This window comes from Plenodomus lingam (genome assembly GCF_022343315.1).
Source record: "Plenodomus lingam strain CAN1 chromosome Unknown scaffold_20, whole genome shotgun sequence".
NCBI lineage: Eukaryota > Fungi > Ascomycota > Dothideomycetes > Pleosporales > Leptosphaeriaceae > Plenodomus > Plenodomus lingam.
This window is the reverse complement of record NW_027093974.1, coordinates 2,622,036-2,646,043: the sequence shown is the minus strand read 5'-3', so window position 1 is coordinate 2,646,043 and position 24,008 is coordinate 2,622,036. Positions and strand designations below refer to the sequence as shown.

At 52.1% G+C, this 24,008-nt stretch overlaps 11 protein-coding genes across 11 annotated transcripts; 4 read left to right on the top strand and 7 right to left on the bottom strand.

The window, feature by feature from the left end:
- Positions 1-531: 531 nt before the first annotated feature.
- RPS1 (ribosomal 40S subunit protein S1B) lies at positions 532-2,669 on the bottom strand (the record flags this gene model as incomplete). Its single annotated transcript, XM_066099408.1, has 5 exons — positions 532-1,220; positions 1,277-1,378; positions 1,431-1,932; positions 2,045-2,516; positions 2,600-2,669. The coding sequence occupies 5 exons, from the start codon at positions 2,667-2,669 to the stop codon at positions 1,179-1,181; spliced, it is 1,188 nt and encodes a 395-aa protein (XP_065950927.1). The 3' UTR covers positions 532-1,178.
- Positions 2,670-3,350: 681 nt separating this feature from the next.
- Positions 3,351-3,975, bottom strand: IAQ61_011940 (uncharacterized protein; the record flags this gene model as incomplete). Its single annotated transcript, XM_003844476.2, has 2 exons — positions 3,496-3,975; positions 3,351-3,442 (listed from the first exon to the last, which is right to left on the bottom strand). The coding sequence occupies exons 1-2, from the start codon at positions 3,845-3,847 to the stop codon at positions 3,351-3,353; spliced, it is 444 nt and encodes a 147-aa protein (XP_003844524.1). The 5' UTR covers positions 3,848-3,975.
- Positions 3,976-4,257: 282 nt separating this feature from the next.
- On the bottom strand, positions 4,258-5,304 carry IAQ61_011939 (uncharacterized protein; the record flags this gene model as incomplete). The annotated part of the gene is made up of 2 exons (XM_066099407.1): positions 4,258-4,576; positions 5,126-5,304. The coding sequence occupies 2 exons, from the start codon at positions 5,302-5,304 to the stop codon at positions 4,258-4,260; spliced, it is 498 nt and encodes a 165-aa protein (XP_065950926.1).
- Positions 5,305-6,472: 1,168 nt separating this feature from the next.
- URC1 (putative GTP cyclohydrolase) lies at positions 6,473-9,901 on the bottom strand. Its single transcript, XM_066099406.1, has 5 exons — positions 9,134-9,901; positions 8,668-9,078; positions 7,989-8,615; positions 7,796-7,866; positions 6,473-7,740 (listed from the first exon to the last, which is right to left on the bottom strand). Exons 1-5 carry the CDS (start codon positions 9,573-9,575, stop codon positions 7,735-7,737), a joined length of 1,557 nt encoding a protein of 518 aa, XP_065950925.1. The 5' UTR covers positions 9,576-9,901; the 3' UTR covers positions 6,473-7,734.
- A 149-nt stretch (positions 9,902-10,050) lies between these two features.
- IAQ61_011937 (uncharacterized protein) lies at positions 10,051-10,678 on the top strand (the record flags this gene model as incomplete). Its single annotated transcript, XM_003844472.2, has 3 exons — positions 10,051-10,194; positions 10,247-10,288; positions 10,343-10,678. The coding sequence occupies exons 1-3, from the start codon at positions 10,192-10,194 to the stop codon at positions 10,676-10,678; spliced, it is 381 nt and encodes a 126-aa protein (XP_003844520.1). The 5' UTR covers positions 10,051-10,191.
- A 283-nt stretch (positions 10,679-10,961) lies between these two features.
- FUR1 (Uracil phosphoribosyltransferase, synthesizes UMP from uracil) lies at positions 10,962-12,493 on the bottom strand (the record flags this gene model as incomplete). Its single annotated transcript, XM_066099405.1, has 6 exons — positions 10,962-11,013; positions 11,059-11,230; positions 11,278-11,636; positions 11,693-11,895; positions 11,922-12,039; positions 12,345-12,493. Coding segments are annotated over 6 exons (1,053 nt in total), but the record flags the coding sequence as incomplete, so codon positions are not given.
- A 153-nt stretch (positions 12,494-12,646) lies between these two features.
- On the top strand, positions 12,647-15,974 carry IAQ61_011935 (uncharacterized protein; the record flags this gene model as incomplete). The annotated part of the gene is made up of 2 exons (XM_003844470.1): positions 12,647-15,628; positions 15,690-15,974. The coding sequence occupies 2 exons, from the start codon at positions 12,647-12,649 to the stop codon at positions 15,972-15,974; spliced, it is 3,267 nt and encodes a 1,088-aa protein (XP_003844518.1).
- A 2,039-nt stretch (positions 15,975-18,013) lies between these two features.
- On the top strand, positions 18,014-19,252 carry RHB1 (GTP-binding protein; the record flags this gene model as incomplete). Its single annotated transcript, XM_066099404.1, has 4 exons — positions 18,014-18,343; positions 18,454-18,593; positions 18,776-18,904; positions 19,013-19,252. Exons 1-4 carry the CDS (start codon positions 18,292-18,294, stop codon positions 19,250-19,252), a joined length of 561 nt encoding a protein of 186 aa, XP_065950923.1. The 5' UTR covers positions 18,014-18,291.
- Positions 19,253-19,381: 129 nt separating this feature from the next.
- On the bottom strand, positions 19,382-19,789 carry IAQ61_011933 (uncharacterized protein; the record flags this gene model as incomplete). Its single annotated transcript, XM_066099403.1, has 1 exon — positions 19,382-19,789. The coding sequence occupies one exon, from the start codon at positions 19,787-19,789 to the stop codon at positions 19,382-19,384; it is 408 nt and encodes a 135-aa protein (XP_065950922.1).
- A 360-nt stretch (positions 19,790-20,149) lies between these two features.
- On the top strand, positions 20,150-21,800 carry SES1 (Cytosolic seryl-tRNA synthetase; the record flags this gene model as incomplete). Its single annotated transcript, XM_003844466.2, has 4 exons — positions 20,150-20,160; positions 20,273-21,279; positions 21,338-21,523; positions 21,625-21,800. 4 exons carry the CDS (start codon positions 20,150-20,152, stop codon positions 21,798-21,800), a joined length of 1,380 nt encoding a protein of 459 aa, XP_003844514.2.
- Positions 21,801-22,179: 379 nt separating this feature from the next.
- On the bottom strand, positions 22,180-23,960 carry IAQ61_011931 (uncharacterized protein; the record flags this gene model as incomplete). Its single annotated transcript, XM_003844465.2, has 2 exons — positions 23,691-23,960; positions 22,180-23,373 (listed from the first exon to the last, which is right to left on the bottom strand). Exons 1-2 carry the CDS (start codon positions 23,778-23,780, stop codon positions 22,180-22,182), a joined length of 1,284 nt encoding a protein of 427 aa, XP_003844513.1. The 5' UTR covers positions 23,781-23,960.
- Positions 23,961-24,008: the final 48 nt, after the last annotated feature.

Below are 24,008 nucleotides of genomic sequence, written 5' to 3'. Positions count from 1 at the left end.
TGCACAAAGTGTGCATGTACTATAGTATACCATGAGCACAGACGTGGAATTACGTTTTTTTCAATGTTCCGAATCTAATCAATAGGCTGGCTAGATGGGCAATTAAACGGTAGTTTTGCTGATCTCGTCCATTTTCCCCACTGCAACCCCGGAAAGTAGTGCGGTGTGCTTAGTTTGGTCTTGTTGTAGAGGGAACTGCATACTGTATCAGTAACTGTACGCTGGCTGTGAATGATCATCGCGAGGGTTTGTGCGCGGGGGGAATCACGAGCGGAGACGAAGATAGCGAGTCACGCACGCACGTATGTTCACCGCTGATATAACCGTGATATTTGGGGGGACATCGAAAGTCGAAGCGTGGGCATGGTGATGTTGTCTGGTGGAGTGGAATGAGGTGGTGGGTTGTGATGTGGTGCATGAAAGAGATTTATACATTCAATGTGCATGAGGTTGGGTGAGTGAGTGCGTATGGAGGATCTGGATGCTTGAAATGTATGGGCTGGTGTATCATGGGCTTATGATGGGTGGGCTCAGGCAGTATGCATGCTGGGGAGTTGTATTGGCGGGGAAGAATCTCCTGTCGTTCGTGTTTATTGTATCTAGTAGTGCGTTATATTGCAGCAGATCTGCGAGCCTTGAGTCAAGAGTAAGATATGAGTGAACCACCACGAGCACTGGGACGGAGATGCGCGACAGTACGTAGGCGCGTTGTGATGACCGGCGATGAGCGCTTGTAGACTGGGGGAAACATTGTACTTGGTTAGTGCAATTGGGGTCGTCTGGCCAACACTGAAAAGCGGTCTGGTTGATAGGCAGCATAACGGCGGAACTGGGTGATGATATGGCCGACGTTCGAATAAGAGTACGATCACGTGTGCTGTTGCTGCCAGAGATGTTCATCAGCGACATAAGCAACCATACACTATCCAACAATGAATCGTCATCTCACTTGGAGAGGCCTTTGTATAACTTGTCGTTGTCATTTCATGATGCTTTTTCCGCACCATCTGATGAATACCAGATGCGGATCATACCCAGCACGCCATATCACTGCCGCGGGATCGCATTAAGGGTCATGTTTATCTTTCATTTGTAAACACAAACACCTTTTGGAATGCCGATATCATGCCGCAGAAAGTTGAAAAGACCCAGAAACCCCATGCCTCATCAACCAAGATTTATACTTCCGCAAGGACGGTCTCCTTGAACTCACGCTCGACCTGAGATTTGCTGTTAGTCATGTATTAAACAATGCGGGTGTGTCTGGATTCTGTACCTTCTGACCAGAGTCATCGGCGCTTGACTCGCCGTGGAGACCGAGAAGGGCACCAAGGTCGAACTTGGGTGCCTTGAGGAGCTTGACCTTTCGTACATGGACCTATACGGCGTTAGTAGTAATTCTGCTTCTCTACCAAATTGACTACACATACGTTCTGGAGAGGGTAGATGCCCTGGGTGGACTTCTCAATCTCGCGGCCAATGACCTCGGGGATGAGCTTCTGGGTGAGCTGGGCGAGGGTGCACGAGCTGGCGTCACGGGTCATGATCTCAACCATCTTCTTGCGGATCGCCCTGATCTGGGACGAGGCGGCATATGTGGTCTTCTTGATCTGGTTTGGTCGGCGCTTGGTGAAGGCAATGGCGAAGAGACGTAGGAGGTAGTCGTCGGTGGTCTTGACGACAACGTTGGCCTCAATGAGGGTTTGCCACTTGCGGACGAGCGAGCGGAGCTTGTCAGAGGTGAAGTCGAGGCCGTGGAAGTTGGTCAGGCAGTTCTTGCCCTGGACCTCGTCGACGCGGAGCTTGACCTTGCGGAAGGCGTGGTCCTCGTCCTTCTGGAGATCAGCGAGCGAGACCTCGAATATCCTGCCCTTCAGCGCATCGTTGGCGTTCTTGAGACCGGTGGTGCGGTTGACGAGGGTCTTGCCGACACTGCAGGAGGTACGTGTAAGTGAAGATTCCCCCAATTGAAAGACGCCCGCCGTCGCCGTCGTCGTCACCGCCGCCATGGCAGAGGAGGGGGGATTGTGGGAGGGCTTCTTACTCTCTGATCGCGAAAGTGCCGGGTGCCTTGACATTGTACCAGTCCTTCTTCGCGAAGGTGTCCGTCTTCTTCTTAAGACCCTTCTTGCCCTTTGAAAGACGCTTGTTCTTGCCGACAGCCATGATTGCGACTCTTGATGTGGGACGTCGAGGCTTGTGGTGTTGTCGTGTCGTTGAAAACCGAATTCTGGCGCTGAAGGTGCGATGACTTTCGCTTAGATTTTGGGTTAGTGTGGGGGACCGTGCGCCTGTGAAAACGCCAAGCTTCTCACCCTTCACTCTCGACACAAGAGAGAGAACATTAGCATTCCATGAGCATCGAAAGCATCGACTTATTACTTGATCAAACATGAATTGAATGTACACAGGTAATGTACTGCTTACATTCGCCCCATGCCACATCGCGAAGGAATCAGCGGCCGACGTCATCCACAGGCCACCACCTATACTGCTCTCATCAGTCTCGTCACTAGCTAGAATGGGAATATAGTTAACTCTATCAGCTCGCGATGTCCTGTTAAGGGCTGTGTGTGCACGTGACGGTCTTCCAAGTCACCGGCCAAAACTTGAACCTGGTCCTTCCACTCCTTGTGCAGTAGATGGGTAGAACACACCATCGACAACATGATGACTGTAAGTCACGATTTACGTCACAGTCGTGAATCAGACCACGCTATTCATATTAAGGATTTTCCCTATTACATAACTATATCCAAGGTGCTGTAATCTAGACCAGCTACATTACTCCAAGAGTGTTTGCCTTAGCCAACGATATCATGTACATGTGCGACAATTAATACCACCGAAAGCTGTAATAACAGATTCTTCTGTTCACACGCTTCCTAACTTTCTCACTACACTTCGGTTGCTACTCGGCGTCGCTCAACCCAACCGACGCCTAACTGCAGTCCCATGGCTGTGTTCATATCACGAGACCATTCACGCCTCTCCAAGTCCCCAGAGCTAGTTTTTGCTTCACATATGCTACATTGCGCAGCATTGCATGGGGCGATTAAACTTTCGCCATCCTTGACTATGTTGCTGCCTCATTTTTCGTTTGACGAAATTGGCTCGTAAGGACTCAACAAGTTGGGTTTTTCGAGCGTTCTCGTGGGCAACGGCCCGAAGCAGGTCGAAAATTAAGCACTAACGACTGGAAGGTGTTCCTAAAGAATGTAGGAGAGTTCGGTCGATAGGCGTTGTAATAAACTTTGATAACGTGACCGTCCACTGTAGAGCTGGGTCGGCGATCACGTGAGCAAGAGGTCCGCACCAATGAAGGCAAGAGACCCGATACAGCGATATCATCAAGTCTTGACAGCATTGTTTTGGTTGTGCTGATCGTATGGGTTCTCTGTCTGACAGAACTTCTCAAAATCTGGGAAGCTAATGTATCCATCTTGGACCGGTTAGCCTTCAGTCGCCAAGCATGATGTCAACGACGATGCTTACCTTGTTTTCTGTACTGCCTCACGTAACGCTCACTCTCAGTCCTCGACACCGTAGGCCTTTCGTACGAGTACGCTGGAGTCGAGTGCATTCTCAATTCTGGTGACGGTAACGGGCTACCAGCTGGTGTTTCCCGGGGGGTGGGGGGTGCCGAGACGACTTTGGCGAGCAAGGTTGAAGCTTTAGTCGGGCTTCCAGATGTTCCAGAATCCCTTCGCGAAGCGACGGGTACCAGTGTTGTTAGGCATGGCGAAGAGACAGTGGATGGTGTAAGAGGTGGACGTCGGCTGCCTGATCTTGATCGTGCTGGCGCCTCGGTGGGAAGAGAGTAGTAGTATCCTGAGTTGTTCGCCATGTCGAATGCGTGTGCGTGTGAGATTGATGTGCGAACTTGGTTGATTGAGGGGGGGTACGAAGTGTTGAATATGACGGAGGACAGGAGAAGCAGGAAGGAGAAGCAGGTAATAGTAGTCTTGCTCTTGAGTGCGCCCAGACGCCGTTCCCCCATATGTACTGCCAAAGGTATAGAGACGCCTCTCTGCAGACCCTAGAGAGGCACCCTTGCCAGCGCCAGCTGCAGCAATGCAGCCGGAGCGGTCCACTTCGACCACATAGCCTTTTTCGGCCGTCATGCATGCCAAAGTGTACGCCGCCGACAACGTGGGCCCGTTTAGACTTAGAGTGTCGACAGGGAATGTGCGCTGTCATCCGCCTACTCGTCCTGACTCGCCCCCAGCGCACACCAGACCACCTCATGTTGATACATTAGACTGCCGCTTGGACTGCAGGCGTGAGTTGGCCACCGAGACCACGATCGATCAGGGCCACCGACTTTCTGGAGTCGGTATGATGATTGATCAGTCCAAGCTGGTACCTCGTTTTTGAGTTTTGAGCGGCCGCTTTGATCTCTGATCGCGCACATGGGTGGCAGCCAGCCAGCCTCGGTCTCTCTTGATTGGCATTGCGTGTTCGATCTGAGGCCTTTGCCGGCACAGGGGGTGCACTGCCAGAGCCCCGTTGTGCCTGGCTTCCCGTCGACTCGGCGGATACAAAGCCGGATGCTTCAAGAGAATAGCCGTCATGGCTGGGGTGGTGATGACAGGACAAGCCCCCGTACGTACGGGCACGGGGGGGCCTGAAGTCGTGGGCGCATTCCCTGCTTGTTCCTGGCTGGAACAAGTGATGTGCGATCCCTATCCGCCGCCCATTGTGTGTTATCGATTAAAGGGCCGCCTCGTGGTGTGTGCGACGATGAGACGCATATACTACACCGCATTACAACAGCAACGCTGCGCCTTCATTTCGTTGTCCGTTGCATCAACATGCGGTACGGGTACCTACGGTAGCTGTGACGACATTGCTTCGGGGTATGCTTCTATTCTTGCGCACGTCATGCGATGCCTATTAAGAGATCCCTTGTTACTAATGAAGAGTCGAGAACACACCTTTGTGCAAGGACATCCTCGCGTGTGTCCTCGTGCGATCCGGTTGGAGCAACACACAGTCGCCTGAGAGCCGGTCGCGCAATACCGAGGACTCCTCCTTATCCATGAGAGCCTTTTCATATGACGGAAGCTGACATCAGCTATTGCAACTTCCCTGAACAAACGACGATTGAGCGACGGCCACGTACAGTACCTGACCGGTAAGACTTCCAGGAATTATCCTCCTTTCGCTGGATGAATTACCCCTCATTGTTGGTTGGATTTGCGCCTGTGACATGAATTCGACCGGCCTAATGCTATAGTATGAGGATGCTTCTCCCTTGGGCAGATCTTGGATTCTTGGATTCTTGGACTGGTTCTGGAACATTGCTACCTCGTTTCGGCTCCACTTCCACGTCAGCTGTACTCAAACTCGGCTGAGAGCCTGTTATAGTATGGCTACTCAATTAAACAGTTGGGTAGCGACTCCATTTCGAACCAAGTCCATTTGGTTACCTAATACAAAGCCACGCCAACGCCTTAGGAGTAGAGCCACTGTGGCACTCTGTGAGCATGAGGATCACAGAGAATGGCAGAGCTGTCCACGGGTTGCTTCCTTTTTGCTCACATGAGCGTTGTCATACCCACTGCTGATACTGGCATCTTACTGTATACAGTACATACTCTAGAGTAGAACGCAGGCTGGAGATAATCGAAGAATCGAGCACCAGTCATTGCATGCTTCCACATGTACCCCACACAGCAGCCTGCCCTGTGGAATGGTACCTAGGTATGCTGCTGCCCATTTTCCTATCATGAAAGCGAGTATCAGGTTAGCCAATCTAACGTACCTGTAACGAGTACCTGGACCCGAGAAGCGGGAACATGTTCATGCCGTCCTACCCGCGGCCGTTCCGGATGCCAGCAACTTTCCAAATCCGCAATAAAGCATCGTGACTCTACCAACCCAAGGTCCGCTCTTCGCTGTACAACGAGTGCGCCAAACCGACACTGATGAACTACCGCAACCACGATCTATCTGCACGTTCCCTCGGACCGACTCGAGCACATCCTCCAGCGGCTCCACAGAACGATGAGAGGAAGCTGTCGAACCGTTGAACAAGCTCGAGTAGGAAATGTCTCCACCCCAACAAGTCGTGGTGGTGGTATATTTTTTTGCCTCCCCCTCACCCCACCACCCTCCCATCCAGGGCCCAGGCATTTGAACAGTCACCAGTAGTCCTCAGCACAGCACACCACCACCATCTTAGCAGAGAAAAACGCCTCTGACCGCACCTAATTCTCCGCAAATCCAGCCAGGCTTCCATGGCAGATCGTAGCCGCTGATCGTACCCAAAAAGCGCAGTTCGGTAACCCACCCACCCCCCCTCTCTCCAAGAGAAAGGATTCAAAATGCACTGCAGCAAACGCACATGCACATATGTAGAAAGCAGACATGCACCCGCGCACCATTCACACCTGTCATCACATGTTAACAAAGACGATAATGGATGACAATTCGTCTCTGGCTTGCCAATCAGTGCGGTGAACAACAGCCACTTAGTACTAAACCTGTTGATTAGGACAGGCATGATACCTACCTAATACACACACACCATGCAAGCGGGCCTCTGCAACTCCGCGATTGACGCTCTTAAATCTTAGCAGAGGCTCCAGTGCCACAGCAAACGACACCTAGACCCCTCCTCTCCTCCTCCGTGCCAAAATCCCACTCCTCGCCATGGGAGATAAGACCAAGTGGCCCCTCACACACACAGACACATACACACACACATCTAACAAAGGTACATACATCCTACTATAATCAAGCCAGACAAAGAGCGGTAAAGAAACCACCACACCCTTCGCCAGCTGTCCCGTCTTGTTCCTATGTCCCAAGCCCAACTGCGGGCCGCTCCCGGTGTCGGTACTCATTCCTCCGTCTCACAGCCCCTCCTCACCTCCAATCCTTTCCATGACATTCCCCCTTTCTGCCCTTTTTTTTTGCTGCAACACGCGGCACTGTCGCTGCTTAGCCTACTACTCTAGTACCCAGCTCACTCGTTTTCTCGGCGGCCACGCGACCGAGGCTGCGGGAGCAGCGGGTAGGGCCATGCTACGTGGACCGGGGTTGCTGGCTGGATTGGCTGGGTTTGCAAGCAAAGCAAGTCACGTTGGAATTGCTGGGTGGGGTGGCTTAGTTTGTTGGTGCTCTGCGGTTGTGTACTATGTGGTGTATATTTTCTCTCTCTCTTTCTTTGGCGCGCACGTGCATATGTGAGTATGACTGGTCTGCAGAATGGAGTTTTATTTTTCGTTAAAGGTGCGGGGCATGTTGGGGTTTGTTGCACAGAGAAGCAAGTCACGAAGAGATGCAGCGGTCGTCCACCACTCTATAGACTGCCATTTCGCTTGTTGGGAAGCGCAAGACTTGGTTTTCAGTGTGGCCGCCTATCATCGTTGGGAGATACTCTGATTATCTCCCGGTTGTCTATGGTCCCGAAGTCATCTGCCATGTTCGCTTAACATAGACGCGCAATGGGGTTTGTGTGCTGAGCCTTTAAACATGGTTATACATGGCAGGGCTTGAGTGGTCAATGATAAACCAGCTGTAGGCGCTCTAGAAGCATTCGGTCCGGAAGATCAATTAAGGTAGGATTACTGCATCGGTATCACAGCGATTGTATGCAAGAGACTGTAAACTGGACCAGGGATGCATTTCATTCTCTGACGACGTTGGTCATGTTTTGATCACCATCCAACACTGGCACAGCATCTTGCACATCATATCACTTTTATAAGTGGAGAGTATTCTTGCTCAATGCTATATTCGAGGTCAGTTATCTTGCACATCACTTGGGGAATGCTAGTACACGTACATCAATGTCTTCCCAGCCACGGCCCTTAACATTGGCCAGCTCTTCCATCGACATGACATGTCCCGTAGTAACTGCAGAGTACGCGTCAGCTTCAAATTATTCCAAACAATTGGTCCCAGTCGTATCATCTGACGTCTATCTCGAGCAAGCTCGCCGTCGAATAATGCGGTAGATCAAGGGTCGTGGAACTTACAGTAACCAGCCTGAATTTTGGCATCAATCTCGACACGACTGTCGGCCGGGATCATCTCGTCTGGAATTGGGACTCGCTCGTGGATTGGAATGCCTTGTTCGACGATTGCGTCGTGCTTCATGTTCGACATGCTGAGCATGCGGTCAATCTTGGTGATACCGAGCCAGTGCAGAATATCAGGCATGAGAGCTTGGAAGCGCATGTCCTTGACACCAGCAATGTTTTCGGTCCTCTTGAAGTACTCGCTGGCCCGATCTTCCCCTCGTTTCCGAGCATTGTAGACGAGGTATTTGGTAACCTCGCCGAGAGCTCGACCCTCCTTGCGGAAGTAGATGACAACACCACTACCACCCTTCTGTGCTTCTTTGACTGCTTCTTCAATACCAAAAGTCAAGTATGGACGACAAGTGCAAATATCTGAGCCAAACACATCGCTGCCGTTACATTCATCGTGAACTCGAAGAGCGAGCCGGGCGCTGGGATCCGACATCTTTGCTGGGTCTCCAAAAATGTAGACTGTGAGACCACCGATCGGAGGCAAGAAGATCTTGATATCGTGACGTGTGATTAACTCAGGGTAAGATCCTCCAGTCTCCTCAAATAATGTTCGTCGCAGTGTTCCTTCATCTACAGACGACATTAGCAAGCTGGATGCACAAAAAGTTCTGACTTCACTGACCAATGTTGAAGCGCTCAGCAACTCCGGGAAGGTACCACACAGGCTCGACGGCAACCTTGGTGACGGCTACTTCGCCCTGATTGTTGATGCATATCTTGCCGTCGGGAACGAGACGTCCCTTTCTCACACTTTCCTCCAGCTCTGGGAGCTTCATATGGGCTCGAGTGATGGCGATTGTGGGTCTAATCTCAACGTCGTCCTTGTCCATGGTCTCTTTATAGAGCCACGGAGCAAGGTGTCCATACGGATCCATAGCAACAATCTTCTTCGCATCGCTCCATTGCGGGAATGGACCAATCTTTGCGGCGGGCTCAGTGTTGGTGAAATCTGGTTTGTGAGTAATATCGAGGTTCTTGCTTGCTACGGCAAGCGCATTGTAAATGGAGTAGGAGCCTCCATGAGCACCGATAGCTAATAACACGTGAGCAAAAACATTGTACTCGTGGATGACAGTAGGTCAACATACCGTTACGCCTACGAATGGTGTTGGGATGTCTCGACACCACAACCGGGCCACGAACAGCAGGGTCCTTGGCACCCCACTCCATGGGCAATGGATCAACACCAGCTTGGCCAGGGTACGAAGTCAAGATGATTTTGGAAGTCTTTGAGACACTAGCTCGACGAGGCGGAGCATCCACATTCGAAGGAGGTGCTTCATACTGTTGACTAACGGCCTCTACAGTCTTCTCTGACTGCGCTTCCTTTGCCTTGTCTGCACTCAAGGAACCACTCGCAGCATCACGTGCTGCCTCATCCTTTAACTGCTTAATTCCAGCCAACATATTTACTCGGCCATTGATCTTGTCGACAGATGCGGCAAGTGCGGAGTTCTCCGAACGGAGTGCCTTCAGCCCCTCCAAGATCTCCTTGAGCACAGCATCACTTAGATTGCTGCTTGTTGACATGGTGGGAATGAATTGTTCTTGAAGTAAAAAAAAAGAAACAAGCCAAAGATACTACGGGTAGATTGGAAAGCCTTGTTGTATATACTGAGGGAAGCCTTGTAACGAAGACTAGTCCGATGACTGCCGTGGAGGATGTAAGAGAGCCTAGGAGGGAACGGCTCGGATGGACTTTTGAAAGGTCAGCAGTGATCAAGATCGAACAAGACTTGTGACAGCAACAGAGGGCACTCGAGAGGAAACCAGAGAGAGAATAAGAAAGGAGAAGTCAAGGGAACAACGTGGACAGTTATGGGCAGCTCGAGCTCCCCCTCCGAACGGGGACAGGTGACTAACGTTACCATGCATCTTACCGATGCGTGATAGGCGCGGGGCTTATCGACGCATGGGGCAGCTGCAAGGGTGCGGTAGCTCGCTTGGCGTCGGAACTGCGCGAAGCACCTGCAAACTCACCAAAGGAACCGCGTCACGACTCACCATTTACTTTCGAGTGCCAGCAGCGCAACCCAACCCTACTACTCGACCCTATTCGCACCGCCCGTCACAACTTATCTCAGTCATCACATTGGCCACAGGCTGATCTACAAAACCACATAACGCTCTACAACACTCCCCCCAAATGGTCAGCCTTGCCCCAGCACTCGAGTCGCATGCACATACTCACGAGACAATAGGGCAAGCGCAAGTCGTCAAGCAAGCCCCAAGGCCCCAAGAAGGTAGCATCTCTTATCTCTTCTATGCTGCGACCCACTCTAACAGTGTCCTCACAGAAGGAGAAGCTCCCGACCATCTTCCAGTGTCTCTTCTGCAACCACGAGAAGTCTGTTTCTGTCTCCATCGAAAAGAAGTCTGGCGTCGGGAACCTGCAGTGCAAGGTCTGTGGCCAAACCTTCCAGACCAACATCAACTACCTCTCTGCTCCCGTCGATGTCTACGCCGATTGGATGGATGCTTGCGATGCGGTAGCGAAGGAGGCCGCAAGGGGCAATGCGACAACTGAGCGGTCGACAAATCGAAGTGGAGCGCTGCCTAAAATGACGGATGTTGACGAAGACGGCTTCATTGAACAGGACGATGTAGACGCCGAGGGCGAATATGCAGACTGAACGCTGGCGCAGAGTTCTTCTAGTTTCTGTACAACATGGGGATCAATGGCAGGCAGGTGCCTTGCCTTGAATGTATGGCGTTGGGGGTATACCGAAAATTGGACCTGCATGGTCGTGGCGTTGAAATTGATTTCAGAACCTTTATTAGCTATGGAGATAGTAGAGCGCGTTTAAGAAGGGTATTACATGCCAACCGACTGATACCTGCGGCGAACCGAAGACATAATGATTGTTTCCTCACGCTACCTATGCCCAGAGCTCAAAGCTCAGAGGCATGATTTGTTTACATGGTGTAGAATCGATCTCCGAAATCACCGAGACCAGGGATGATGTAGCTAAGAGTTGTTAGTTTGGACCAGACGTGGGCGTGAAGTACCTACTTCTTCTCGTCCAGACCTTGGTCAACAAAGGCGGTGACGACTCTAACCTTTGGAAACTTTTTCGCAAGATTCTGTGCGCCTTCAGGGCTGGCAATCAGGTTGAGGAACAGAATGTGCTCCTCTGGAACGCCCCTAGAAATCAACACCTCGATGGCCATGAGCGCCGAGCCACCTAGCCTGGTCAATGACAATACCCATAATACGCCGGCCAAATCTTACCTGTAGCAAGCATAGGATCCAAAAGCAACACCCATCGATCAGCGATGTCTTCGGGCAGCTTATCATAGTACAGCTTCGGCTTGCTCGTTTCCTCGTCCCTCTGAATCAGGATCTTGCCAATACGAACTGACCTACAGCAATCCCTGAGACCCTGCTCCATGGACTCGCCTGCACGCATGATTGATACGCCACAAATCTTACCCTCGAACTTGACGCCAGAATAGGTCCGCCCAACAGGCGTGGTGATCTCACGTTGGACCACGGGGAGATGGTTTAGGCCTTCCTCCACGAGCAAGCGAATGATACGGTTGCTGTAAAAGATGAAGTCTGCACGTCCTGTGGAGCGATCACGTATCATGCTGGTATGTCGTTAATCGATGTATATTGGCATTGATCCTATTTACGGGGGCCTTACGTGAGCAATGCTATCAGCTGTGGAGTTTGAGGCAGGATGTGAACATTGGCCTGTTTCAGTGGAGTCGATACCGTGGCGGTCGGCTTCTCAGTGGCATCACGATATTCAGGGCCGACACATTGTGAGGGAGCAGTTGGTTGGGCTTCGGTAGGCATTATGTGTGGTTGAGTACAGCTGTCACTGTGGAGAAGAGGGGTACAAGACTGAACACTGTTAGCACTTGGCATACAACGGACTCATATGTGAATGCCGTCCTTACAATCAGACGATCTGGTAAGACCTTGAGATGGTATTCTAGGCTGATGGCTTCGATGAGGAGGTGATATTGCAGAGCTCTTGACTGAAAGCTTTGGGCTCGTGATACGGTACGTGGTTGCGGAAAGATCCCAAAGTCCGCGGCAAGTGGGGTATCCAATTCGGTCAAAAGTTGAGCCAGACCGTAGAGAAGAGGTTGGAAGACAAGACAAAGTATACAGATAAGAGGTGCAGGAGGAGGACTGGGCCGTAGGCGGGCTCAAAGTCTAGGCTCGTGACCATCGGCGACCTCCATCACTTCGTTTGGCAGGAGGGTATCGGTACCTTGATCGTCCCGCGCTATCTTGGACTAGCGTGCCTGCCCGTTCGCGACCCTGCGCCTGCCTCCTCAACTTACAAGCACAGGCCTTCGTCATTGTACAGTCCGCCCATGCGGCTTTCCGTTTTGAGCATTGTCTCACCAAAGTTCCAATTCAATGTCCACAGTCCAAACACTCTGATAGCTTTGTCACGGTGAAAAGACCGGACGCGCTTGCCTCCAAACTTAACTTGCTCATGTTGGGGACAGGCGTCATCATACACAGGCCACCTTGGGAACATTTGATACGGCCATCGCCCGTAATGCGCGTCTGATTACAGTTTTGGAGGGCAATAACAACAACATCAGAAGTACTACCTACCCATTCCATGGCTTCCATGATGTCCAGCTTCACCACTGCGGATCGCCGCAAGAAGGTCATCACATACGGCAAGAAGTCTCGACCATCCATCATCCCAACACCGCCACCAGACCTAGCGGAGGAGCCGCCTTCACCCAATCGACCAAGAAAGACGGTCGCGCGGAAGAACGAGGCGTCGCATGGTGGGGGAGGAGGAGCATTGAAGCCGGCGAAGGCTGCGGAGAAAATGCGACCGAGTGTGAAGGATCATGATATCTTCGACGTCCCTTCAGACGACGAGCTTCCAAGTCGCCCCATAAGGCATGCGAAGAAGCCCCGAATCCCAGAAGCAAATCGGCATGTGCCAGCTGCGGACACAGAAGCATCTACGCGTTCACGGAAACAGCATCAGAACCACACTCCACAGCAGTTGCCCAAACCTAAGACTACGAAGCCTGAAGCCGCAGATGCAAAGATCGTACGCAAAGCCGACCGACCAACGCCGGCAGGAAACCCTACACAAGCACCGAAGAGTACAACTGCTCCAGCGCTACGGCGCGGGCGGACACCCCAACCGGTGCAAGATGTGGCAACACAAAAGTCTACGAAGCAGCCAGTGGCGGACAGCAAGACAATATCGCGCGCTACGACACCAGCAGTTTCTGCGTCCAAACCCATGACGAAAGCGAGAGGCGTACCTGCCACGACTTTGAAAAAGGCGACGACCAAGACCACCGCGAAGGCGTCGGGCGATATGGATGTGTACGATATGCCTTTATCAGACGATGAGATGACTATACTACCGCGGAAGCCGTTGCGCATAGGCCGTGTTTCACAACAGAAAAATGCAACTGGGCAGCAGCAGACTTCAAAAGAGAGAGCTCCAAAGCACTCTGCGGAGTCTGATGACTCCAATATATCGAAAAAACGGAAGCGACGAGGGTCAGTCTCCGCTGTAAACACGGGCAGAGCACAGGTCAGTTCTGAACTCGATCTGTCCGCCCCTCAACGTAGTCGCAAACTCCAGAGGAAAGAAGATGGCATATCTCCACGGCATGAAGACAACATGGAATCGAGCATGGTGCCCTCACAACCACGGGCTCCACCTACAGTACCGGCCATTAATAAGCCGAGGAGGACACGTCAGCTTACCGTCCCTGTATTCTCCCGACGAAAGATGAGTACGGGTCAGTCATCGCCAGCTAAATTGAGCAATATGCTGCATGGTTCAACAGCAAAATCTCCCTCAATACTTGAAGCACCACACTCTCCCAGAACAGAGGATGAAACGATGTATGAAATCCCCAATCCACTTACTACTCCGATTCCTTCAAAATCTACAGTCTCAGGCTCCGTCACTCCACGTCAAAAGGCCCTGTTCAGTAGCCTTCTAGGCGATCAACCCTCGCGAACACCCATGCCGAGCCTTGCGTCCTTGACATTAACGGATCAAAAACCGAGGACTCTACTCGGCGCTCTATCAAGATCGAAATCGGACATGACTCATAGCGCGCAAGCACGAAAGATGCGGCTTATCGATACTCTGAAGGACGAAAACGCGAGTTCCGAAGACGATGAAGAGATGGGCTCAAGCGACGACCAGAGCGAAGCATCGAGCGAGCAGAGTCTTGGCGAGGGGTCTGCCAGCTTGCGCCGGCTTGGTGCACGGATAGATCAGTCGGCAGAGCCCCAATTTTCAGCCGATGTCCATCTTGAGGATATGGATGTAGAACTGGAGCGAGCAGTCGAGTCACAAACATCGCAAACGACGTCTTTCGGCACCCGTGCGAAGTTGACATATGCAAAATCAAGATCATATCTTGAAGAAGCCAACCCTGAGGACGCACTTCTGATTTTGGACGATGATCTTGATTTCGACACACAAACCAAAGATGGCCTTTCAGGTGATGATGAAGGTCCTGCAAGCCAAGTCCAAGCGACTCATGTACTCAAGAAGAAAGGGCAGCAGAATACTTTCAACGACGATGTACGGATGTACATTGATGATCTTCCAATCAGCAGTGGCAACACGGTCAGGCGAAGCGCCATCTTGGAGCTCTGTTCCAGAATGGAAGACGAAGCGTTCAGCAACCAGCTATTGGACTCTACACTGGCACGCTCGTTTTTTGAAAACATTAATTCCAACGGCGAGGTTATATTTGATGTTGTTACCGCTGTCGTCGTGACATTGATACTCCAAGCAAGCCCTACCAGTGTCGTCTTGGATCAGATCTACCGGGCCGGCGTCGTGTCTAGCCTGGTTAGTCTTGCAACTAACGATGTTGAGATCATGCGCCTTGCAAAGAACCGCAAGACGAACCTGTCCCTAATAGCGGTGGAGTCTGTTAAACAGTTTCACTGCCGACTATCAACGTCCTCGGTATGGTCAGAGCACGGCCTGGACAGATTCACGCCGCAAGTCTTGGCTTTGAAAGCGTTGGAGTCACTTGTGGTTGGCTTGAGACGCTCTGGTAGCGCCGAATGTCCTCTGGACCAGGATCAGGTCCTGATCCTTATTGAAGTCGCCTCAAAAACGTGCGCGCGCATTGAAGATGGCAAAGTGAGCGTACATGATTCTCAAGTCCTCTACTTGGTTGTTTCGATCCTAGAATCAGTCTCTGGCGCACGACAGAAGCCGGTGCTATGGTCAGGGAAGATACTGGGGCGCTTGGCAGAAGTCATGCCTGTTGTATTTGGACTCGAAGATGCGTCTTCGACCATGCTCACAGTGAAGCTGTGTATGAACCTCACCAACAACAAGCCCAAAGCTTGCTTGCCATTTTCCGGAGAGAAGTTTGTCCAGCCTCTGGTGTCAGGTGTCACACGAAACTTTGCACGCTTGCGCTCTGAGCTCAGTCAGGAGGAACGAACGACTGTGCTTGAGATGTTGATTCTGAGCTTGGGCGCTCTGATTAATCTTGCAGAGTTCAGCGACCAAGCGAGATTAAGTGTCGACGATGGTCAGCAAATGATCAGCACCCTTGTGCGGATTTTCGTCGAAGGCTCTGAACGCGCTGCGCAGGTACGTCTCTCGTCACATGAGGGGTTGTATATATGCATGAAATTGCTCACACTAATGGCAGGCGCAATCTATGGAAGAATCCCAATCGAATGTGCCCGTCGGCTATCTTACTGTTCTGCTCGGGAATCTTTGTCTCAACGACAGTACGAGGTCGAAGGTTTGCGCCCAACTGCCGGATCAACGACTGGGTGTATTGATTACGAAGATCCGGGAGTTTGTGCAGTATCACGAGCACGTTGATGGTAAGACTGAGCAGTACGAAGGCGCCGAGGGCCGTGAGACTTGGCAGAATTACACGGCACGACTGATGCTTGTGGTGGAGAAGCTAGAAAGAACGGAGAGGTGAAAGGGGCTGGGGGAAGGGCGTTGAGGGGGGAAAGCGCAGCGAGGGTGCCAGGTGCGGAGGATTACGGCTCGAATGCGTTGGATCACGGTGGACGAGGCAGTCTGTGTGTGCGAGGGCCATTGGAAAGGCGGGCTCTTCTCCTTGAAGGAAGATTGAAGGCCGGAAACGATTAACCGTCGGGCAGCAATTGCCTCTTGCTTGTCATGGGCGTCTGTTTCTTCTTGATTCCTTCTATTTGGGCTGGTTGTAGTGGAAAGCACGATGATATACCCTGGGTTCAGCCATGTTGCAGGAGCGATGGCCGACCGGGCCGGGACAATTTACACGGCTGCCCGGTGCCTCACCCGAATCTCTCTTGCTCGGGATTGGCTGATGGATTGCCATGTCTACAGGGAGTACATGGGCGGGCAGAGGGGTGGTCGGCAAGCTTTTAGGCTAGGATACTTTCCGTGTTGGATTTGTAGAGAGATTATGCAGCGTGGTATAATATGGGGGTTGGCCATGTATGTACTTGATTGAGCATGTGTGGGTGTGGTGTTTTGGGTAGATGCGACTCTCTCTCTCTCTCTCTCTGTTTGAGAAGCGGAGCGGCGTAGTTTTGTTTGTCCGCCCGCAGCAACCTCGTACCTTCATAAGGCTGCACCCGTTCCCAGGAATCCGGTTCAGCATGACGCAACTGGCTTGAATTGGTGGGGGGGGGGGGGGGATGACCGTGTGGCGAAGTGATTGGGCGAAACCACATTGACACACTACTTTCTTTTTTTTTTCTTCTTGTTCATGGGCTACAGAGAGTATGTGCATACTACTACATACTCTAGTATGATGATGCGAGGTCAAGTCTGACACTTGCATGTTTGCACTTGTGCTGTAGCTCCTCCTCTGTGTACCTAGCCATGGGGCTCAAATCTTGTATATAATTCACATGTGATTGCCTACAGGCTGACTGCAGGGGCTTGACTCGACTTTTCGCTCCATTGTTGTCTTGGCCCAAGTGCATCAACCGCCGAGTGCACAAGTGACAAAGTGTCGAAACGGGGAGCCGGGTGGTAGGTAGGTGGTAGTGGTGTTTGGTCGAGATTTCGAAGCTGCAATTGCCTGGCTGCTGTCTGGCTGGCTGGGCTGTCTTTTGTTTCACGCCCAGCCAGGCGTTTGTTTGTTCGGGTGGTGGTGGTGGTGATGGTGATGGTGATGGTGAGGTGAGCAGGTGCAGGGTGGGCTAGGACCCAATCGAGGATTTGACATCACGTAAAATGCGTTGGATTTGTTGGGGACCGTCATGCGGCCTGCCTGCGCCCCTTCCCTTCTCAGACTGTAAACCAATGAAGCCGTCTACGACTGGCCAGAACTCGTGGGCTGCATTCCCACCCCTCCCCACACACACACACACACATACACACCATGCCCCCTAACTAAAACTCTCCTATGTATTCTATGTATCCATATGGCATGTGGGTGTGTCTGTGTGTGGGCGTGTGGTTGTGTGTTACCCGCTGCCTGCCCACAATGCAGTAAAGTGTAGTAGAGTGTAGAGTGTAGAGTGTAGAGTGTAGAGTGTAGAGTGTAGAGTGTAGAGTGTAGAGTGTAGAGTGTAGAGTGTAGAGTGTAGAGTGTAGATACAGGCTGATGAAAGCATCCCGGCCACCTGGGTTGCAGACTCGCGACATGACGGCATAACGGTTTCACGGCCGGGCACTTTTCTCATGGTCAAAGGCAGGCCGTGACCGTCTTCCTCATCCACCCTAATGGCCCTACCTGACTACCTACCATACCAACCATACCAACCTGCCTAGCTACTCCCTTCTCGCTATACCTTCATCCTTCTTTCGCAATTCACCCTGGCAGATGGCACAGTAGAAGCTTAGCTTGGCGTGTACAGACAAACAGCCAGACAACCAGACAGCCAGACAGCCAGACAACCAGACAGCCAGACAACCAGACAGCCAGACAACCAGACAGCCAGACAACCAGACAGCCAGACAACCAGACAGCCAGACAACCAGACAGCCAGACAACCAGACAGCCAGACAACCAGACAGCCAGACAACCAGACAGCCAGACAGCCACGCTGGGGCCTGGACCCTAAGAAGGCACTCACTTGTTGGTCCTTTTTTGCTGACTTGTCCCACTCGGTCCAGCGCGCGTCCAAGGTCGACAGCCGTCATCCCGAGCTCACAAGCTAGCTCGTCCAGGAAAATCGGCCAGTCCAAACAATCCTTAGGCAGTTGCCCACCAGGGCGGTGGACTGAGACGGCCACAACCTCTACACTGGCCAGTCCACCAGCTTTCTTCACCACCTACACAGACCGCCAGCGCCAGCATGCCGGCCCCCAAGCAAAGAAAGATGGCCATTGTCGGCAGTCGAGCTGTCGGTGAGTTGGTTGCCCCATGCCACAGCATGGCCTCTTTTGCTTGTTGCTTGGTGCACACTTCACATGCGAATGCGCCCAAAAGCTTGGTAGCTGACCGTCCTATCCAACAGGCAAATCCAGTCTGACGGTCCAGTTTGTCGACGGCCACTTTGTCGACAGCTACTACCCGACCATTGAGAATACGTTTAGCAAAATGATCCGCTACAAGAACCAGGAATTTGCTACCGAGATCATTGATACCGCCGGCCAGGTATACCAGTTTTTTATTTCTCCCCGCACCGCACCCCTTCTCTAGATGCGCGCGCCCCACCTTCACCCCATGTTGCCCCTGGAATTGCCAATGCGCATGGCTGCAGTGCGTTGGACAGAAGAACAGGCAAAGCCTAGCAGAGAGATGAGCAAGGAAGCTAATTTGACCACTCTCCCGTCCAGGATGAATATAGTATTCTCAACTCAAAGCACTTCATTGGCATTCATGGCTACTTGATTGTCTACTCGGTCGCCAGCAAGCAGAGTTTCGAGATGGCGCGCATCATTCGCGATAAGATCCTGAACCACCTTGTATGTCGTCCCCACTCCTCTCCCATGTGGTGGGCGGTCATGTCGTCTTACGACCGACTGCATACTCCCACTTACAAGTGCCCGTTCTGATCATACTGTCCCTTGTAGGCTGTCGACTGGATTCCGCTTGTCATCGTAGGCAACAAATCCGATCTCCGTCCTGAACAACGTCAAGTCACCCCCGAAGACGGCAAGGCACTTGCTGCTGAATTCAAGTGTGCCTGGACCGAAGCCTCGGCGCGATACAACGAAAATGTACAAAAGGCATTTGAGCTCATGATTCAAGAGGTGGAGAAGAGTCAGAATCCTGGTGAGCCCGCAGGCGGGAGCAAGTGTCAAGTCATGTAGAAAACAATCTTGACTGACAAGATATTGTGTCTGCGAGGTATGACGGTCACCCGGCTCGCGGAACTGCAAAAGGAACAAAGGGAGACGAGAGAGAAGAGGAAGCAATGGCTGTCGCACCCGATGGCCTTTTTAAAGTCTCTCTTCGAGTGAGGATCGGCGGCCAGTGTTCGCTTCCGCAGGTTTCATAGACGGCATAGATGGTTGCTTGGGATTGGTTCCCTTTTCATTGTCACTGGTTCCTGGTACCTCGACGGAGGCACGGCGGCGTAATGGCGTTTGAGCGGAGGTGTAATGGGCGTTATTTGGTATCTGCTTTTTGAGAATGGTGGTGTGCACCGTGGACATGGCCATACACTGTGTACACATACAATCCCGTAACACATCAAGTCCCTTGACAGGCTCCCCAATGGCAGGCAGTGTGATGGCTCTGACCAGGGCTGCAGTTCTCATGTGCAAGAGAGCTCCCCACCTGCAATGCACCGACCACCTCTCGAGCTTGATTAGGCAGCTCTGAAGCTTTGACAGAGGAGCCACCATGTTCGACGGATGTGCTGTTGGCTTGCCTCTCCGGGCAGCTTCAGCTTGGGCTTTGAGGCTGCTCGGACTTTATTTGGGCCGACTCGGAGCGCGAGTCTTTTTACTTTTCTTAGCTACACACACGCAAATTGGGGACTACTAGCTGGGCGTGTCTCTGCCTGCGCATAGTGGCTGGTGTGTGCACCGCCACTGGAGAGACGCCACAGTTGCCCCTCCATGGCACAGACCCTTGTTTCCTGAGTCAAGCAACGACACTGTTCGGCCAGAATTGTCCGTTGCTGGAACTTGGGTTGTAGTGTATTGCATAGCTGTACCCCAGAATCCACCACATATACCCAGATACTATACAAGTGAGCCACGATGCTAGACATGTGAGTGATATTGCTACCGTTTCTTTGCTTACCATAACTTGTTTCACTGAATGCATTGGAAGATATTCCACACCAAAATTCGGACTCGGCTGCTAATATGGAGGGGCAACAGCAACGACTTCATCAAGGAGCGCGGCGGCGACCCAGAGAAAATTCGCGACTCTCAGCGCAAGCGAAACGCGCCCGTCGAACTGGTCGACGAAATCATTGCCGACTTTGAGGACCACCGCAAAACACAATATGCCGCAACACAAATCGGTTCCAGCATCAACGCCATTCAGAAGCAGATAGGGCAGAAGAAGAAGGCCAAGGAGAATGCCGATGATCTCCTCGCCGAGAAGGTGGAGCTTGAGAAGAAGAAGAAGGCACAGCAGGAAGAGGCCGACGAGAAGCTGAAGAAGCTCAACATCAAGGCAAAGAGCATTGGCAACTACGTGTACAAGGATGTGCCCGTCTCCACAACCGAAGACGACAACGCCGTGGTCAAGACATGGGCGCCCGCCGACCGGAAAGCAGAGTTTAAGAAAGACGGTATTCCACACCACGGCGTGCTCACGCGACTCGACGGCTACGACCCGGAGCGCGGGGTTAAGATTGTTGGACATCGAGGGTACTGCCTCAAAAACTACGGTCTCTTCCTCAACCTGGCTCTCATCAACTATGGTCTTGAGTTCCTCTTCAACAAGGGCTACACACCCAACCAGCCTCCTTTTATGATGCTGCGCGACCAAATGGCCAAAACTGCACAACTCTCAGACTTTGACGACGAGCTGTACAAGGTGACGGAGAGCAAGGACAAGCCTGAGACGGACAAGTATCTCATCGCCACCTCGGAACAGCCACTTTCAGGTCTGCATAGCGAGGAGTGGCTGCAGGCCGAGGACTTGCCCATCAAGTACGCCGGCTACTCGACCAACTTCCGCAAAGAGGCTGGTTCACATGGAAAGGACGCGTGGGGCATCTTCCGGATACACCAGTTTGAAAAGGTGGAGCAATTCCTCCTCACCCATCCGGAGAAGTCGTGGGAGGCGTTTGACGAGATGCTTGCTACCTCGGAGGAATTCTACCAGAGTCTGGGACTGCCGTACCAGGTCGTTGCCATTGTATCTGGAGCGTTGAGTATGTATCGGCAGCAATACAAGAATGGGGAGGAATTTACAGCTAACACAGCAGACAGATAATGCAGCAGCCATGAAGCGCGATCTCGAAGCCTGGTTCCCCGTCACCGGCGGCGGCGAGTACAAGGAACTCGTCTCCATCTCCAACTGCACCGACTACCAGACCCGCGAACTCGAGATCCGCCACGGTGCCAAGAAGCTGAATGCCACACGGAAAGAATACGTTCACGCGCTGAACGGTACACGTACGTCTTCCTTTTCTATATAAAATCCTCCCCCCTACTGTGGAAAAGAAGAGTTTCCAAAACAGACAAGCTAACGAGTCACCCTCCCTCACAAATAATAGTCTGCGCCACTGAACGAACACTCTGCTGCATCCTTGAAAACTACCAGACCCCAGATGGCTTCACGGTCCCTTCGGTCCTACGGAAATATATCCCCAGCCAACCTGAGTTTTTGCCGTTTGTCAAGGAGTGGAAACAGTCCAAGGAGGAGAAGGCGCTTCCTATACAGACAAAGTAGGAGGCTGAGATTGGGAGCGTGTTTGGTGTGGCGTGGATGGATGAGGGAGGTGGCTGGTGGAGAGGAGATGGAAGAGCATAAACTGTGATTTGTGATTTGTGCTTTGTTGATGGGGAGGGGAGGGGGTAGATAAAGATGAAGATGGAAGCTTTGGAGTATAGCTAAGCTGTTAAAGAAATTACATGTTCATTGGGATAATTCAAGTTTGCTATTGCATCGCATCGCGTCTCGTCTTGACTTGAGTGGAATTGCGCTTGCTAGATGAATATACACATACACAAGCCTCGCATTTACCTTGCAGAGTTCTTCTCCACTTGACCATGGAGACTGGATGAAGCTATCTCATACCCCAACTGCAACCACAACCTCCGCCTCCGCCTCAAACACCATCATCCCTCGGCGTCCTATCCACCCAACTCCCCAACCATCTAAACCTCCTACACACACTACCCAACTCTCTCAACGCCTCTTTAACATTTTGCCCCTCTTGTTCATCTTTGCCTCCTTGCCTCCTTGCCTCCCCTTCCCCACCACCTCCACCTCCCACCTCCTCCCCCTCCTCCCCATACCCCCCCTCAAACTCAACAAAAAACACATACGACCAATTCCGCACCCCAGCCGGCCTCGTACTAATACTCGTCAAATTGATACCGCGCGTAGAAAACGGAGCGAGACAGGCGGCCAGGGCGCCGGGCGCAGACGAGTCGTTTGGCGTAAATGTGACGAGGGATTTATAGCGGGATGGGTGGGGTGCGGGGGCGCGTTGGGGAAGTGGAGATGGATTTGGAGATGGATTTGGATTTGGGGGTCGAGGTTGAGGCTGTGGTGGAGTTTGAATTCCAGTTGGGGAATAGACTGGTGCAAAAGAGAGGACACCATGCATTCTCCGTCGAATAACCAAGAACCGCGTTGTGTTTCCCACGGAATCGTTCACGCCCGCGCTCGCTAGCACATCGAGGCCAAACAGGTCGGCGGCGATGCGGGAAGACAGCGCCGCGCTGGTACCAGAGGGATCCTGGGCGACGAGGGCGGCGGCGGCCGAGGTCGAGGAGACGTCGTGGCGTGTGGTGTGTGGGAGATGTGTGGTGAGGAATCGAGTGCATTGGCCCCAGGCCTGGGGGTGGGAGTAGAGGGTTTGGATTTTTGTGAGGTCTGGGTGGGGTGGTGGGGTTGTACTTGTACTTGAACGTGAAAGTGTACCATCTTCGCCAGGTTCTGGTGCGGTTGTAGTATCCAGTGCATCGACTGAACGCAGCTGAGGCGCGTGTCCTAAAAGACAATGTTTGACTTCGACATAGGCTTCGTCGCAAACTTCTATATCTGGATACTTGCCCTCGATATCGGCGAAGAGGTCCAGTGTGAAGACGACGCTGCCATTCGAGCTGTTTTCAAACGGTACGACGCCCCTGGCCGCGGTACCGGATTGCACGGCGTTGAAGATGTCGGGGATGGTGCGTTGGGGGGATAGACGGATAGCATTGTTGTTGTTGGTGTTGTTGTTGTTGGTGGTGTTGTTGTTGGTGTTGTTGGTGTTGGTGGCGGTGGTGTTTGGGGGAAAGGCGGAGAGGGCGGCCTGGGTTGGGGTGGGGGGTTAGTTGTGGGGAATGGATGGGGATTGAGTGATGTGTATGTGCGTATATGTGTATATGTATACACCGAGAAAACAGAAAAACGAAGAACTCAACATATGAAGCTGACATGGTGAAAAGAAAACCCGATAGAAATACACGAATACACCACCAACACACCACCAACACCAAACACGCGAGCCATCCTACCTTAACCACGCCGAGACCCCTCTGAATCGAAAAACTCCATAGTAAAAGACACGCAAACGCCAGAAAATCCAAACCGAAAAAAAATAGGAATCAAGGAATCAAAAACCCATACCTGATGTGTATAACTCCCCTCAGGCCCTAGATAAGCAACAACCACCACAGCACCCGCATCCGCACCAGCAGCGCTTTCATCTCCCGCCATGCTCAAATTGCCTCCTTGTCAATGGCTGCGTGGGTAGGTGGATAAGTATCAAGTGGACGTTTGGATATGTAGATGTAAACCGGCATCGGCACCCTTGATTTCGGAAGCTAACTAAAGCAAGTTGGTCCCGGTAAGTGATCGGCCCTGAACTGGGTATTGAGTTTACTTGGGAAGAAAAACAGGATGCAAAGGTTGGAAATATTTTGGATGAGATTGAAGGGGAGTGGG

Excerpts from the sequence above, each read along its gene's own strand:
- URC1 (XM_066099406.1), bottom strand. The coding sequence starts at position 9,575 with ATGTCAACAAGCAGCAATCTAAGTGATGCTGTGCTCAAGGAGATCTTG. Across the intron at positions 9,079-9,133 it reads CACCATTCGTAGGCGTAACG|CTATCGGTGCTCATGGAGGC; the intron begins GTATGTTGACCT and ends ACGTGTTATTAG. Across the intron at positions 8,616-8,667 it reads TGCTGAGCGCTTCAACATTG|ATGAAGGAACACTGCGACGA; the intron begins GTCAGTGAAGTC and ends TGTCGTCTGTAG.